Source organism: Chelonia mydas, chromosome 11 (genome assembly GCF_015237465.2).
Source record: "Chelonia mydas isolate rCheMyd1 chromosome 11, rCheMyd1.pri.v2, whole genome shotgun sequence".
Taxonomy (NCBI): Eukaryota; Metazoa; Chordata; order Testudines; family Cheloniidae; genus Chelonia; species Chelonia mydas.
The window spans coordinates 56257521-56271365 of NC_051251.2; the positions used below are offsets into that span (position 1 = coordinate 56257521).

General features: G+C 43.8%; 1 protein-coding gene across 2 annotated transcripts in view; it reads left to right on the plus strand.

Annotated features, from left to right (window-relative positions):
• Window positions 1–13845, plus strand: part of LOC102934594 (MOB-like protein phocein) — a 34482-nt gene that overhangs the window by 17020 nt on the left and 3617 nt on the right. The window contains exons 1-6 of one of the 2 annotated variants that reach the window (XM_037912402.2): window positions 4923–5262; window positions 6590–6652; window positions 7213–7313; window positions 9169–9211; window positions 9494–9580; window positions 12855–12934. In XM_037912402.2, the coding sequence (XP_037768330.1) occupies window positions 5203–5262; window positions 6590–6652; window positions 7213–7313; window positions 9169–9211; window positions 9494–9580; window positions 12855–12934 (434 nt within the window). In that variant the 5' untranslated portion in view covers window positions 4923–5202. Of the gene's footprint in view, window positions 1–4922; window positions 5263–6589; window positions 6653–7212; window positions 7314–9168; window positions 9212–9493; window positions 9581–12854; window positions 12935–13845 lie in introns of those variants that run through there. The other variant, XM_027834015.3, reaches the window with a different exon arrangement.

Sequence of the window (13845 nt, forward strand, 5' to 3'; positions counted from 1 at the left end):
CTGGACTTCTGTATTAGCCAAACAAACACAGAGTCATGACTCTTAGATAAAATGAGACACCTTTAATGCTAGCAAATACAACAGCTGAAGGGCTCACCAATTCCTACGCAGAGGAAAATGGCGAAGCCCAGAACAAAGAACAAGGTAGAGCTTTTATAGCTTGGTTCAACATACTTTGTGATATCTCTTCCAGTTCAAACCGGTCAAACCCTGTCTGTCTGAGTCCTGAGGTATGAACATGGAGGCCCATCCGTATAAGGAATTCTTTCCCCAAGAGGGAGTACAGGTTACACACAGTTCAAATTCTTTCTTCCCATAAACATAGGGAAAAGACAGATAAGCATAGGAAAAAGGCAGAAGCATAGCTTTACATGATTATAGGGTTGTTTTCTGGTTCTTTTCTTTATCAACCCTTCACATAGAACTGCCATTTTCAACCTTTTGACTGAGAGAGCAAGCAATTGCTGCGCCTGGAATGCTGGCCTTCAATGTGCTTCGGGGGCAGGGAAACTAATGCAAACTGCATTAATGCACTAAACTGTCACTTGTTCAACATTACTAAGTACATCCTACATGGAACCACCAAGCCAGTCACAAGTCAGCTCCCTGAGGTTGTTTCCAGGTATATGCATTGGAGCCCTGAGGATCCCCTATTTCCCATCACTTTATCTTGCTCAGGTTTTGACTGTCCATCTGGCCACTGAGAACAGGACTTGCCTCTCTGTGAATGCTGTTAGTGACATTCCCCAATCTAAACAAAAACTCAGAATGATTTAACAGCAGGAACCAAAGTTTACAATGTAGATTATGACAGGTTTCAGAGTAATAGCCGTGTTAGTCTGTATTCACAAAAAGAAAAGGAGGACTTGTGGCACCTTAGAGACTAACCAATTTATTTGAGCATGAGCTTTCGTGAGCTACAGCTCACTTCATCGGATGCATACTGTGGAAATTGCAGAAGACATTATATACACAGACACCATGAAACAATACCTCCTCCCACCCCACTCTCCTGCTGGTAATAGCTTATCTAAAGTGATCATCAAGTTGGGCCATTTCCAGCACAAATCCAGGTTTTCTCACCCTCCGCCCCCCCACAGACAAACTCACTCTCTTGCTGGTAATAGCCCATCCAAAGTGACTACTGTCTTCACAATGTGTATGATAATCAAGGTGGGCCATTTCCTGCAGAAATCCAGGTTCTCTCACCCCCTCACCCCCCTCCAAAAACCACACACACAAACTCACTCTCCTGCTGGTAATAGCCTATCCAAAGTGACCACTCTCCTTACAACCTGCATGAAAATCAAAGTGGGCCATTTCCAGCACAAATCCAGGTTTTCTCACTCCTCCACCCCCATACACACACAAACTCACTCTCCTGTTGGTAATAGCTCATCCGAAGTGACCACTCTCCCTACAATGTGCATGATAATCAAGGTGGGCCATTTCCAGCACAAATCCAGGTTTTCTCACCCCCCCCGCCCCCACACAAACTCACTCTCCTGCTGGCAATAGCTCATCCAAACTGACCACTCTCCCCACACTGTGCATGACAATCAAGGTGGGCCACTTCCAGCATAAATCCAAGTTTAACCAGAACGTCTGGGGGGGGGGGGGGAGGGAGGAAAAAAACAAGGGGAAATAGGCTACCTTGCATAATGACTTAGCCACTCCCAGTCTCTATTTAAGCCTAAATTAATAGTATCCAATTTGCAAATGAATTCCAATTCAGCAGTCATGTAATCAGAGACATGAAGGTCGCTATCTTACAACAAAAAAACTTCAAATCCAGAGTCCAGCGAGAAACCTCCCCAACCTCCAACCCCCATCTCAGCAGAATTTATTCTATCTTCCTTCCTCCTCTCTGCTTTCCATCCCCCCCGCTAGCACTCAGATAACAATGACGACAAGCATTGTATTAGACCCTGACAAGAATATTCCATCCCCATTCCCTCCTCCCTGTCTTACAGAAGCTGTTCTATCTCTGTGAGAGTTTTTTCCTTTGCTGGCTCTATTTCTACATCTGCATTTGTTCTATATGCACCTCCAGTGACAGCTACTGTACCCAGGTCAGGCACGAGTGCAGGTGGGAGTGCCTGGCTTGGTTCACCCTAGAACCAAGGCCAACCCTTCTCCTGCATGCTCACTGCAGACATGGGGTACTTATTAGCCTTTCTATCCACTTCACTCTGAAGGGCCCTGAGATGCTTTGTATCCATTTTGCCACTAACATCCTAGCTTAGTGGAAACCAGACCAGCTTTACAGCTCTATCTCTATCCTCCTAAAATATTGCTTTTATAATGTTTTGACACCTTTTGTTTTTTTCTGGTACTAAAAGAATTAAATTCCCCTTTAGTTACATTTTTCAGAGTAGCAGCCGTGTTAGTCTGTATTCACAAAAAGAAAAGGAGTACTTGTGGCACCTTAGAGACTAACAAATGTATTTGAGCATAAGCTTTCGTGAGCTACAGCTCACTTCATTGGATGCATTCAGTGGATGCATCCGATGAAGTGAGCGGTAGCTCATGAAAGCTTATGCTCAGATACGTTTGTTAGTCTCTAAGGTGCCACAAGTACTCCTTTTTTTAAAAATTACATTATAACTTTTTACTACTTTGTCACTTTAAATTTTTTCATGTAATTTCTAGTATTTCTAGAGAGGGAGAGACTGTTTTGCTCTGGACTTGTGCCTGCAATGCTATATGACGACTGGAGAAGCGTATTGGCTGCCGCTGGACGTGGTACAAGGAATGCCAGGAGCTGGGAGTGAAGAACACGGATCACACTATTATCACTCCAAGAGCTAGAACCATGCTGAAGAGGACCCTGAAGGATGCCATCTGCTGCTAATATGTGGAAAACCTGAAATGTAAGCCAGGCCAGAACAAGGCATTCAAGGTGACATGCAAGGTGGGATTCCAGCGAATACTTCCTCCCCAGCGGCAGCTTCACCCAATTTGCCAACTGGAGGTTCATCCGCAGGGCCTGGCTCAACTGCGTTCTGCTGAATGGAGCCATCCACCACGTCCTGTGTAGCTGCAAGCCCCATTCCAGAGACTGGCAGCTGCAACACAATGCCATCCAAGATTGCCTGGCCAGAGCCATCCTACCATCCGTGGAGAAGGTTGCTGTGAACTCCGCCATCCCTGGGACCGACAGCCAACTGCGACCAGACAGCATCATTACCAATGTGGACCAAAAGAAGATCATCATGGTGGATGTCACAGTGCCCTTCGAGAACAGGACCCCGGCCTTCCACGATGCCCAAGCTCGAAAGGTGGAGAAATACGCCCGTCTGGCCAAAACCTTGAGTGCTAAGGGTTACCAGGTTCAGACACACGCACTGATCGTCAGGTGCATGGGACGAGCAAGTATTGAGAGAATGTGGAATTGGTCAACGCTACGCTCAGCTGATGCGGCAACTCATGGCGTCGGATGCCATCAGATGGTCAAGGGACATTTACATAGAACACATCACTGGACGTCGACAATACCAGGAGGGATGAGCTGGAGTGCTGATGAGAAGCGCAGTCAGGAAAATAATTGAAATAATTCCCTCATGGATTATATTTTCTAAATGGACAACCCACCTAATTCTCAATTACTGAGGGACAATCTTCATTCATTGATATATGTGCTTTCCACAGCTAACTCTCTGTATAACTTTTAATGAATGATGTACCCAAATACTTGGATGCTAAGATCTAAACTGTATTCTTCAATTTACTCACCTAAATTTGGGTTGCTGCTGATTATGCACTATATCTATCTCATGACTTTATCCACAAATACCAAGTTTGTTTTTAATCTAAGCACTATACTCAGATGTACAGAGACTTGTTTCTCAACCTGTGTATTATATAATTTTAACAATAGTTTTAATAATTTTTTTATGTCTAGAGGCCCCATTTGAGGATCAGGGCCCTATTGTGCTCAGAACTGTGTAGACATGTGATATAAGATAGTCCTTGCTGCAGACAAGTCAGCGATAATGGCAGGATGCCACAACAGGATGTTTGAAGAAATTAACTTAATAGGAATTTCTGCACATAAAGACGTCTTGTTTTCAAAGCAACAATCTGGTTAGCTTGCTAGCCTTTGGGTGCCAAGTTCACATCTGATAAAAGTAAGTATAACTTATTTTGTGGGAAGTTGTATGGTATTTCATGGAAGCTCTATGGCATGTGTTAGCCAGGAGGTCAGACTAGACGATGACAGTAGTCTCTTCTGGCCTAAGAATCTATGAATCCTACTAATTATTTTTGTGAGGCCAGGATCTTTTCTTAGGTAAAACTCCCTCATGCAGGTGTTTTGAGGCCATGTGTTCCTATCAGGTGACATGTAACTGAAGGGCAAACAGAGGGGAACATTTCTAAGACACCATGAATTTTCCTCTTGAGGGAAGTCAGAAAGGGGAAGCCATATTCCTTACCAACTATCTAAATACAAGCCCTGTGAGCACCAAGATAGGGACACTGGAGCTTTTCCTTGTGGTGTGGACTGGTCCAAGGATTACTTTTTGTGAAAGAGAATCTCTGATTGGCGATGATGGGCTACCCCAAGTCCTTAAGAGTTTTGACCCCCCCTTGTTGAGATGGCTCCAGGGCAATTCTGAGTGGCGTGAGAGGCCAGGGACACTGTACCTGCCGCCTCCCCCCGGCTCTGAACCCGGGCCAAGTGCGGGCCTGCAGGCTGGGGGTGGCTGTGCACAACATGGGGGAGATCAGACAGGCAGGGGCCGTATTTGCTATGGGGCAAGGGGCAGTTGCCTCCTGACTTTCCCTAGGTCTAGTCGCACCGCCCCCCGGCCCGTCCCCTCACGGAGAGCCAGAGCCCGACAAGGCCCCGGGAGACCCCGCCCACACCCCCAGGCAGCTCGCTCGCTCCCTCCCTCCCTCCGCGCGCACAGCGCGCGCACCACTGGGCACCGCCCCCCTCCGCCTCTAGGGGGTTGTTCTAGCTGCCGCTGCTACTCCCGCCTCCTCGCCGGCTCTTCCTCCTGCCTCCCTCCTCGCGGAAGCTGTTTCACTCACAACCCCCCCCGCCCCTTTCTGGGCGTCACGCAGGCTGTTCCATCTTCTTCTCACCCTCCCCACCACCAGCTGTTCCCGAGCCTCCCTCCCTCTGCTCCCGCCGCGCCTGTTCCTCCCACTCTTCGTCAGTGGCTGCCGCATCCGGGTCCTGGCGCCGCTGTCACTATGGTCATGGCGGAGGGGACGGCTGTGCTGAGGCGGAACAGGCCGGGCACCAAGGCCCAGGTGAGGCGCCGCGCCCCAGCCGCCTCCTGCCCGCGCGGGGCCCGGGGCCGGCAGCAGCGGGCGGGCTGGGCCTGCTCGGCCGCCGCGCTCTCGCGGGCTGGAGCCGGTGCGGTCGGTCCCGTCCCGGCGCGGAGCCGCTGGGCCTCCCCGGCCCCGTGCGGGGCGCCAGTGGCGGGCGGGTGCGGGGTTGGGCGGCTCCCGCGCTGGCCGGGGCTGGGCCGGGCGGCCCGCAGCGGGCTCTGGCCACCCGCTGCCGCGCTGGGGCCGGCTCGCCTGGTAGGGACCCGCGCTCGGGTTGTCACCGGAGCCGGGCGGCTCCGGGCTGCTTCCCGCCCGGCTGGTGCTGCTCGCCTCGCTCCGGCTGCCCCGGCCGGGGCTGGTAGCGCTTCTCGCCGCCCTGGGGGGCCTGGGTGTGGATTCCCCCTGCCCGCCTGGCGGGGGTGAGTCTGTTCCGTGTTTACCCCTGTCAGCTAAGGAGAAAGGTGTTTTCTCCCCTGGGATTGACCCGGAGTCCCCCTCCCAGGGACCTAGAGGTTCAGGAGTCTCAGGTCATAAAAAAGAGTCCGAGTCGCTAAATGTCAGTGACTACATCTGAAGTAATCCTACACTTACGTGCATCTTTTCATCCTGATGGTGTGTGTGAATTACTTCACCAGCCACTGACAGGCAGCCACCTCTGAGGTGAAATTTTATACCTTTTTAACAGCAACTAGTGACGTCACATAATGGTTTAGGATGAAAATGAACAAAACGTTCAATCAGAAAAAAGCAGGCAGTATATTTGGTCCGATGAAGGAATAATAGCTAAGTGTCTTGGCGGAGTTAGGCTAACACCCCATCATAACGTACCCAGAGGTGCTGCTGGAAGTACCACATTAGTCCTATCTTGCCGGTCACTTGTGAAATCACTTTAATACCACTTCCTTTAGAACCCCGGACTTCTTTTTGGGGTCTCTAAGTATTAACCAGATCGGACTCTTCTTAGCATGTGAAAAGGAATGGAAGAGATGACATTTACAGTATTACAAGTCAAGCAAAGCTTTAGCTTTAATTTAAAGATATGAAATACCTTTGTGGTAGCTCCTTTATTGTAAGTTTTATATTTTGGTTCTTCGGAGGGTGAGCATCAGTCCCATATAGTCCTTCGCAACTTTGTCTGCTTCTTCTCTTTCTAGATGTAGTTTCCTGTTTGTTAGAACTGTAAAGGTTATTTTTCTACAGCATGTTGAAGTTTCCTGATATTAAGCATTCAGAATTTGCTGCAAATGACATGCTATCTTTTCCACCCTTTATTAAACTGGTTTAAATTTGGGTGTTTTTTCCATAGGATTTTTACAATTGGCCTGATGAATCCTTTGAAGAAATGGATAGCACACTAGCTGTTCAACAGGTATTTTTTGTTTTAATAAATATTTTTTCATGTGTTTAAGTTTAGTCACCCAAATCTTGTGACTTTTAGCAAGATGTAAGCAACAGGGCACAGTCTCTTCTTGGTTGTGATATAGTTGTACAAAAATAACTTCATAATTCCATAGAGAAATAGAAATCAGTGTACTGGTTAATACAGTAATTTTGTGCGTAGAAATCACGAGAATCCTGGCGTCCGGTTTCACCAGTTGAACAGGTTTTATTGCTACCTGGTAAAACTCACTGCTCCTCTTACCATTTCTCATTCAGGGGAGACGTTTTTCACACACTGTATTTTTGGGACATTTGCTTTGTTACTTCTCCGCTATCGCTACTTTTTTTTTTTTTTTTGTCCTCTTACTTTGGTCCATCAACATAGCTGCTCACTTCCACCTAGACTAGACTAAAGAAATAAATAGCTGTTATCCTTACTGTAATGGCTAGTAGGTATATATCAAAGTAGCTAGAGTTGTGGGGCAATCCTAAATATGGTGTCTTACTATCTTTAAATAACTTTCAGAAATTATTACTTTTTCTTGTCAGTATATCCAACAAAACATAAGGGCAGACTGTTCTAACATTGACAAAATCCTGGAACCTCCTGAAGGGCAGGATGAAGGTGTATGGAAGTATGAACATTTACGGTAAGAATTCATGTTTTGTCAAAATGTAGAATCAGGAAACCCAACCCACTGATTAGCAGTAGTAATGAATCATAATAGTCTGAATCTCATAGACTCTAAATATTTTTGTTTACGACTGAAAGAAAAAAACCCTACAAGAGCAAAACTTTGTACTATTAAACATCTTAGAATTATGTATTAGTAATAGATTTGTAGTCTTAAAAATGAAATTTATTTGCTCCTTTTCTAATTACCAAGTTCACTGTTGTGAGCATTCCCTTAAACTCCCTTTTGCTTTTAAAAGTTTGTGATATCAGCTTACGTGTGTGTTTGTCTTATTTTAGATAAATCTTTGCAGTTCACTTCTAGAACTATGTCAGTATGGACTGAAAGGACAGCCATGAGTTTCCATAGCACCTCCCCCCATCAATCTCATCAATTCCTTACTTTCACTTACTAAAATATGAATATTGTCATCATTAGATGCTCTCCAGAATAGCTGTTAGTCATGAAGCCTGTTTTTAGCAAACTGAAAGAAAATATTTTTTGCAGTAAACATGTTCTCTGTTTATATTCCAGTCACTATCAGAGAAATCTTGACAATTTTTCTGGCCTTCTCTTTATGTGTTAGCTGTTATAATACATTGGTTAAGCTGGCTACCTAGATGCCTTTTATGTTTCCAAACTGTCCTTGTTACTGAAAGTATTTATTTTATTATAGTACAGACTCAATATTCTGCTCACTGATATTTCCACCCTTATTCCTGCTTTGGTTTTTACATCACTTTGCTAAGATTAGTGTCCTGGCATTCTGAAAAAAATCAGTTTTTTCCTTAGTTTGACTGTCTTGTCAGTCCATCACCATACATTTTGAAGGGTAAGAATAGTTTTAAGTTAGTGCCTCCCAATGAGAGTTAGGCACATAGGTTCTTTTAAAAATCCTACTAGGCACCTAAATACCTTTAAAAATGTGGCACTTGGGAGCTTAAGTCCCAATGATTTTTAATGAGATGTAGGCTCTTAAGTGCCTATATTTCTTTTGAAAATGGGACTGAGGCGGCTAAGTTAGTCACTTCTGAAAATTTTACCCTGCCTCCTCTGAAGCATTAAATCTTCTCTAAACTGTCTGCTAGCGTATGCCTGAAAGTGAGGCAAGCAGCAGCTTTCACACATAGCCTCACTGCATTATACCTCAACTCTGGCTGACTTAAAGAGAGGTACTCGTGGAGGTCTCGGTAGTATTCTCTTGAGCATTTGGGGATGGCACTAAAGCCACAGAATTAGACTTTCAGGATATATAGTATAGATAGGTTTGATCAGTTTGCACCTTATAATGTGTTTTTCTTCAGTGCATGTTTTAAGGGATTTTGCTTTTTTTTTTTTTTTTTCTCCCCCTTCCTTAAACATGAATTGATATCAAAAGCAAATTTGTAAAATGTAGATTTTCCTAAGGGAGAAAATATTATATTCCTAGTCTCTGCTATTGGAATACTGTTCAGTTTATCCTTTTTGACAAAGGAGAAAACTAGAATATAGTTGTATGAGTTCCTCTGAACGAATAATAAATTAAATTGTCTGACTTATCTTTTTGTATTCCTGTCCTCTTATAGTCTCCTCTTATTTTTTATTTTCTTCCTTGTATATGCTACAAATATGTCCAAAGATTCTAAATATGTCATAGCTGCTGAAATTATTTTGAACATTGTTTACATTTGATCTCATTCCTCTTCTGTTTTCTACACCCCAGTCAATGTAATGTAATTGTTAAAAATGCTAGAAATGCATAAAACCATTAGCGTTTATGACAAGTTGTTCTTTGTGTTAAAATGTTTCCATTAGGGAAACTGTTTTGACAATGCTGTATTTAAATTTCTAGACAATTCTGTCTCGAGCTCAATGGACTTGCTGTCAAGCTTCAGGTAACTCTTTTCTTGTTCTCTAATGTTTGTGTCAGAGACCAGGTTGTTTTTGTATTTTTAGATGTAATATTAGCTCGCAGAGCTTTGCAAACTTTTAGTTCACATTTTTTAGCCACCATGATTTTAGGAACATAGTTTTAGCATTCCAGAAGACTTTAGTTGATCAGGTAGCTTTAAAATATTTTTCTGATTTTAAGGAATTGGGAGTTAAATTCTTTTAATAATGATTAAATCTTGCTTTCTCTGTTTGGTATTTTATTAACCGAACAACTGTTTCAACAGAGTGAATGCCACCCCGATACATGCACTCAGATGACAGCAACTGAACAATGGATTTTTCTTTGTGCAGCCCATAAAACTCCCAAAGAGGTAAGGAGGATATTTTTTTAAATATATCTGTAAAGGCCCATATTTTCTTCAGTGATCCATGCACAGAAGGGGCCATCCATGCATATCTTGTCTTAGTCAAATTGAAGGGATATGTGGGAATGCGACTTTCATAGCAGTACTCCCTGCTTGCTTCTCACATCCTCCGTAGTGACTCATAGGAGGCAGAAGAACAGGGAACCAGCTGCTCTCCATAACAGTCTCATACAGATCCCTACTTCCCCCTCACCTTTTGTGTGGGAATCTGGAAGAGTAATATAGCTTTAATCTGTATTACATTTTCTCTGGTCACCTCCATAGTTGTTACTGGGCAACAGAAAGGGATTTCTTTTTTAGCAGATCGAGCTGCCTTTCTCTGCAGTTTCATGGAGTTGGAAGGCTTCCTCTCTTTCTCCCCACCTCCCTGTGGACTCTCAAGTCCCTGCTCCTGGTGAGAACTTGCAGGGAATTCTGCAATGGGAACCTCTGCATCTTCAGCTTCTCTGACACCCTCCTGTGGCTTTCTCCTTGCAAAGGGCCATTGTGGCCCTTGGATTTTGACCTTAGTTAGTTTTGTGCAAATTTCGGTAGTAAGATTGTAGACTGCTGAGTAGTCTGACTTAATTTTTCTGTACTGGTGCATGAACAAGAATCAGTAACATTTAATGCATGCTTGGTAGGCCCTGGTATACAACTGTTCACATTACAACTATCATTATGTTGAGAGTCTTAGCAAAGAGATCAAGGACTAAGTAGTCATGGAGACTGCACTTTCTTCTCAGCCCTGGAGAGGGTTTCCTTTTAGGGGTGGGTTGAGGCACTCAGGTGGGATGGTTTGGGGTGCTTGCTGTGCTATTGTATTAGCTGCTGTATAGATCAATAAAAATGCCTGTTCCATAGCTAGAAGTTCAACATCTTTCACCAGAAATAATGTGCACTTGGTGGGGGTGGGGGGGAGCGTAATAAGCACATGATGACACCTTCCCTTTGAAGTAAGTGAAGAAAGAAGTTTGGGGGAGGTGGGAAACAAACTTTCTCAAACAGAAGTGGAATTGGAAATGAACATACAAAATCAGGAAAAGGAACCATCCAGAATCTTGGTTAGTGTTTTTAGTTTTTTCCTTTTCCTCACTGAAACTGACTTTTGTATGTTCTTAATAATTGGAAAGTAGTTAAGTGGCCAGGCTAAAACTGAATGAATATTACATGAGTTTACTTCTTATTTTCTACGTCCTCAAGCTAACAGTGTTTGTCATCTAAAATTCAGTACAGAATAATTTATGGGGTATTGATGAGGAGAAGGGAAATTGATATTTTGCTACCCCTTCATAGGTGTGTTGATATGTTTCACGTGTCCAGACCAAGCAAGTTATAGTGTATTAGTTTGGAATACTTGTCACTCAGTCAATGAGATCTGTCATTAACCCTGCATGATTTAAACAGTTAAGTATGGGGATTTTAATTTTTCCATGGCTTGGTCTGCTTCAGCACAGACCATGGGCTGGTTCCTTCTAGTATGTTGACAGGCACAATGATGACCAATCGCAGTCAGGATTTTCACACTCTCCAGTTCTTTCTCTGCTTTTCCAGTTTGTCCTGCTTCACTCTGAGCAACATGCAGGAATGTTGCCCTACTGTCCTCAAGAGAATTTTTCTAGCAGCTTGGAACACCCAGAGAAGGTTAAAATTGAGGGTGGGAAATACCACAGTTGTCCCTCTTGCATCATTGCATTAAGCATCTTGTGCGTTCACTTGAACTAGCTATCACAGGAGTCTGATTAGGAGGCAACCTGGAACATCCAGATGAAAAGATCTTTGCTCTGGTGGGAAAATCAACACAAACTAGGGATAGGCTTCCTTCTCCAGGGGCCAGCCAATCTCATGACAGTGTGAGATGCCACATGGATATTCAGCCTTGCCGAGGACACAGTCCTAAAGGGAGAGGCAGCTTCACAAACTGTGGGTTATCAGACTAGCCCTGTTAGCACCTCAAGAGCAGGTCAAAGGAGAGTGCGTCTTCAAATTTTGACCGTGTTGCAGAGTTATGTATCTGAATGTCCAAGCACATGGAACATTACCCAAGCTCCTGTCTGAGCCATCCAGTTGGTGAACTTATATTTTCTTACCTTCAGAGTGGCTTTCCTGGTGGCTGTTGGTTTAGAGGATAGTAGAGCTGTCTGTCTTATCTGATCTCTCTTCATACCTAGTCTTCCATAATCATAGTGTGTTCCTTTAAAATTGTTCCAGTTGTTTTGCCCAAAGTCCTCCCCCCTTTAACTTAAACCAGATGAAGTGATTACGAGGTGAACTGCATTTTCGACCCCTTTCATTCCCTCTTGAGTATACCCCTCAGGTGACAGATGTTGTTACCTTCACCCTTCTTTGGGTGGATTCATGTGGTCCTACCACTGTTAGACTGGATCTTTCAGCTGCAGCCTCCCTGTTCACCAACTGTGTTAACCTGACAAACCCAACTGTATTTGGCACATGTAAGCCCTTTTTCCTTGGCAACCTGACAGCAGCTGATTTAAAGGGACTCTAAAACAGCTTCTTCAAAACAAAGCATTATTTGTTCACCCCAAAGGTACATAGCATGCAGAGCAAAGGGATAAGTTCTATACACAGATTAAGGTTTAGATAAGGGGGGAAAAAATATTTTCTAGCTCTAGTAAGTTCCATTCAGCCCAGTTACCTCCACATCTGGGTTGGGAGAAGCTTTGACTCTCCTTCTTCCTCTCCTAGGTAGGTAGGGATTTATTGTAAGTTATTGGAGAAAAGGGTGGAGCACAAGGAGTGGGAAGATCATGGACTCTGATCCTGCTTGTCAAAGCAACTGAGAAGCAGTCCATAATCTGCCCTCACGACTGAGCCATGGAAGCCAAACTAACTTGTAGGCGGTGGGATGAATTCTTTTTCTTTGGCAGTGTTCTTCCATTATAGAACTTCTGTCATGTCAGTTGCTAAAGAGCTAAAGTGCCACCGGACTCCTAGTTGCTAAAGAGACACTTAATTAGAACATCATCTACTCCTGTGCATATGCCCCATCTCCAAAACAAGCATCCTCCTGAAATAGCGCAATAAGGGGTACTTGGAGCTATAAGTAATAAAACATAGGAGACAGACAGCTCTAATGTGGGGGAAGTTTACTCAAACCCTTATAGAAACTCTGTAAAACTTCTGGAATTCAAAATGGCTATGTGATATATCAGACAATTCTGTGTAAAATATTATGTGTGATGCAGTGTCATACCTGTTTTCCCCTCCTAATATTTTTTAGTGTCCTGCTATAGACTACACCAGGCACACGCTTGATGGAGCTGCATGTCTTCTGAATAGCAATAAATATTTCCCCAGCAGGTAAAACTCTTAGAAGCATCATCTTTAATTTTTTTTGTGGGGAGGTGGGGTTGTTTTACATTCAGAAAATCTTGTTCATAGGTGGAACAAATCTGAAACAGTTTTTGGTAATGCAAATTGTTTTTCATGTATCTAGTAGAATAAAATACTGTATTGTTCATATACAGCATTACAGAATATGATGAAAAATACTAAATGTGGCAGCATATCCACAGTTACTGTTGTTAAGTATGGGAAGAGGTCCTGCTTTTAGTGCTGCTCTGCCACCAGCTTGTTAGAGGTAAAACAGAGGTGTTTAAGGGAATATATTACCAATGCAATTTAATCAAGTTGGGTTTTTCAGTGTGGTCCAGGACTCTAGGTTTCCAGTGGGGAAAATCCCACCTCAAAGGAGGGAGGGAGTTGTGGTGGCTTAAGGTATTGTTAGACCTGCTGTGCTGGGAAACCCACACCAAACTAGTGCAGTCCCAAAAGTGGACACCACTGTCTACAAAGAGGCCTGGCCAAGGACATGCACAGATTCAGGTTCTCAGGTAGTCTCCATGCCAATTTATGGAACCCTGGATGGAAAAGTAAAAGCTGTGTTTTCTGGGGAGGAGCCTCCACGGAGTACAATGGTCCTGCTGGGGAAGGAGTGTGCAGTTTGCATCCCTCTGTGCTAGAAATGGGGAATCTAGCCCCTACTAGATTAATTTAAAAATTTGGCTCTCTGTGGGAAGAAGCCAATGTTTCTGCAATGAAAATACACAGTTTTAAATATGCAGAATGAGCCAACTTAATATTTTTACTAAAATCTTTCAAGAATAATAACATTTAAATTCTGTAATCAGTCATCCACAAAACCTAACTCTTGGAATTTCAAGTGGGATCAATTAATCCAGTATAAACAACTAAAACTAGATACACAGGTG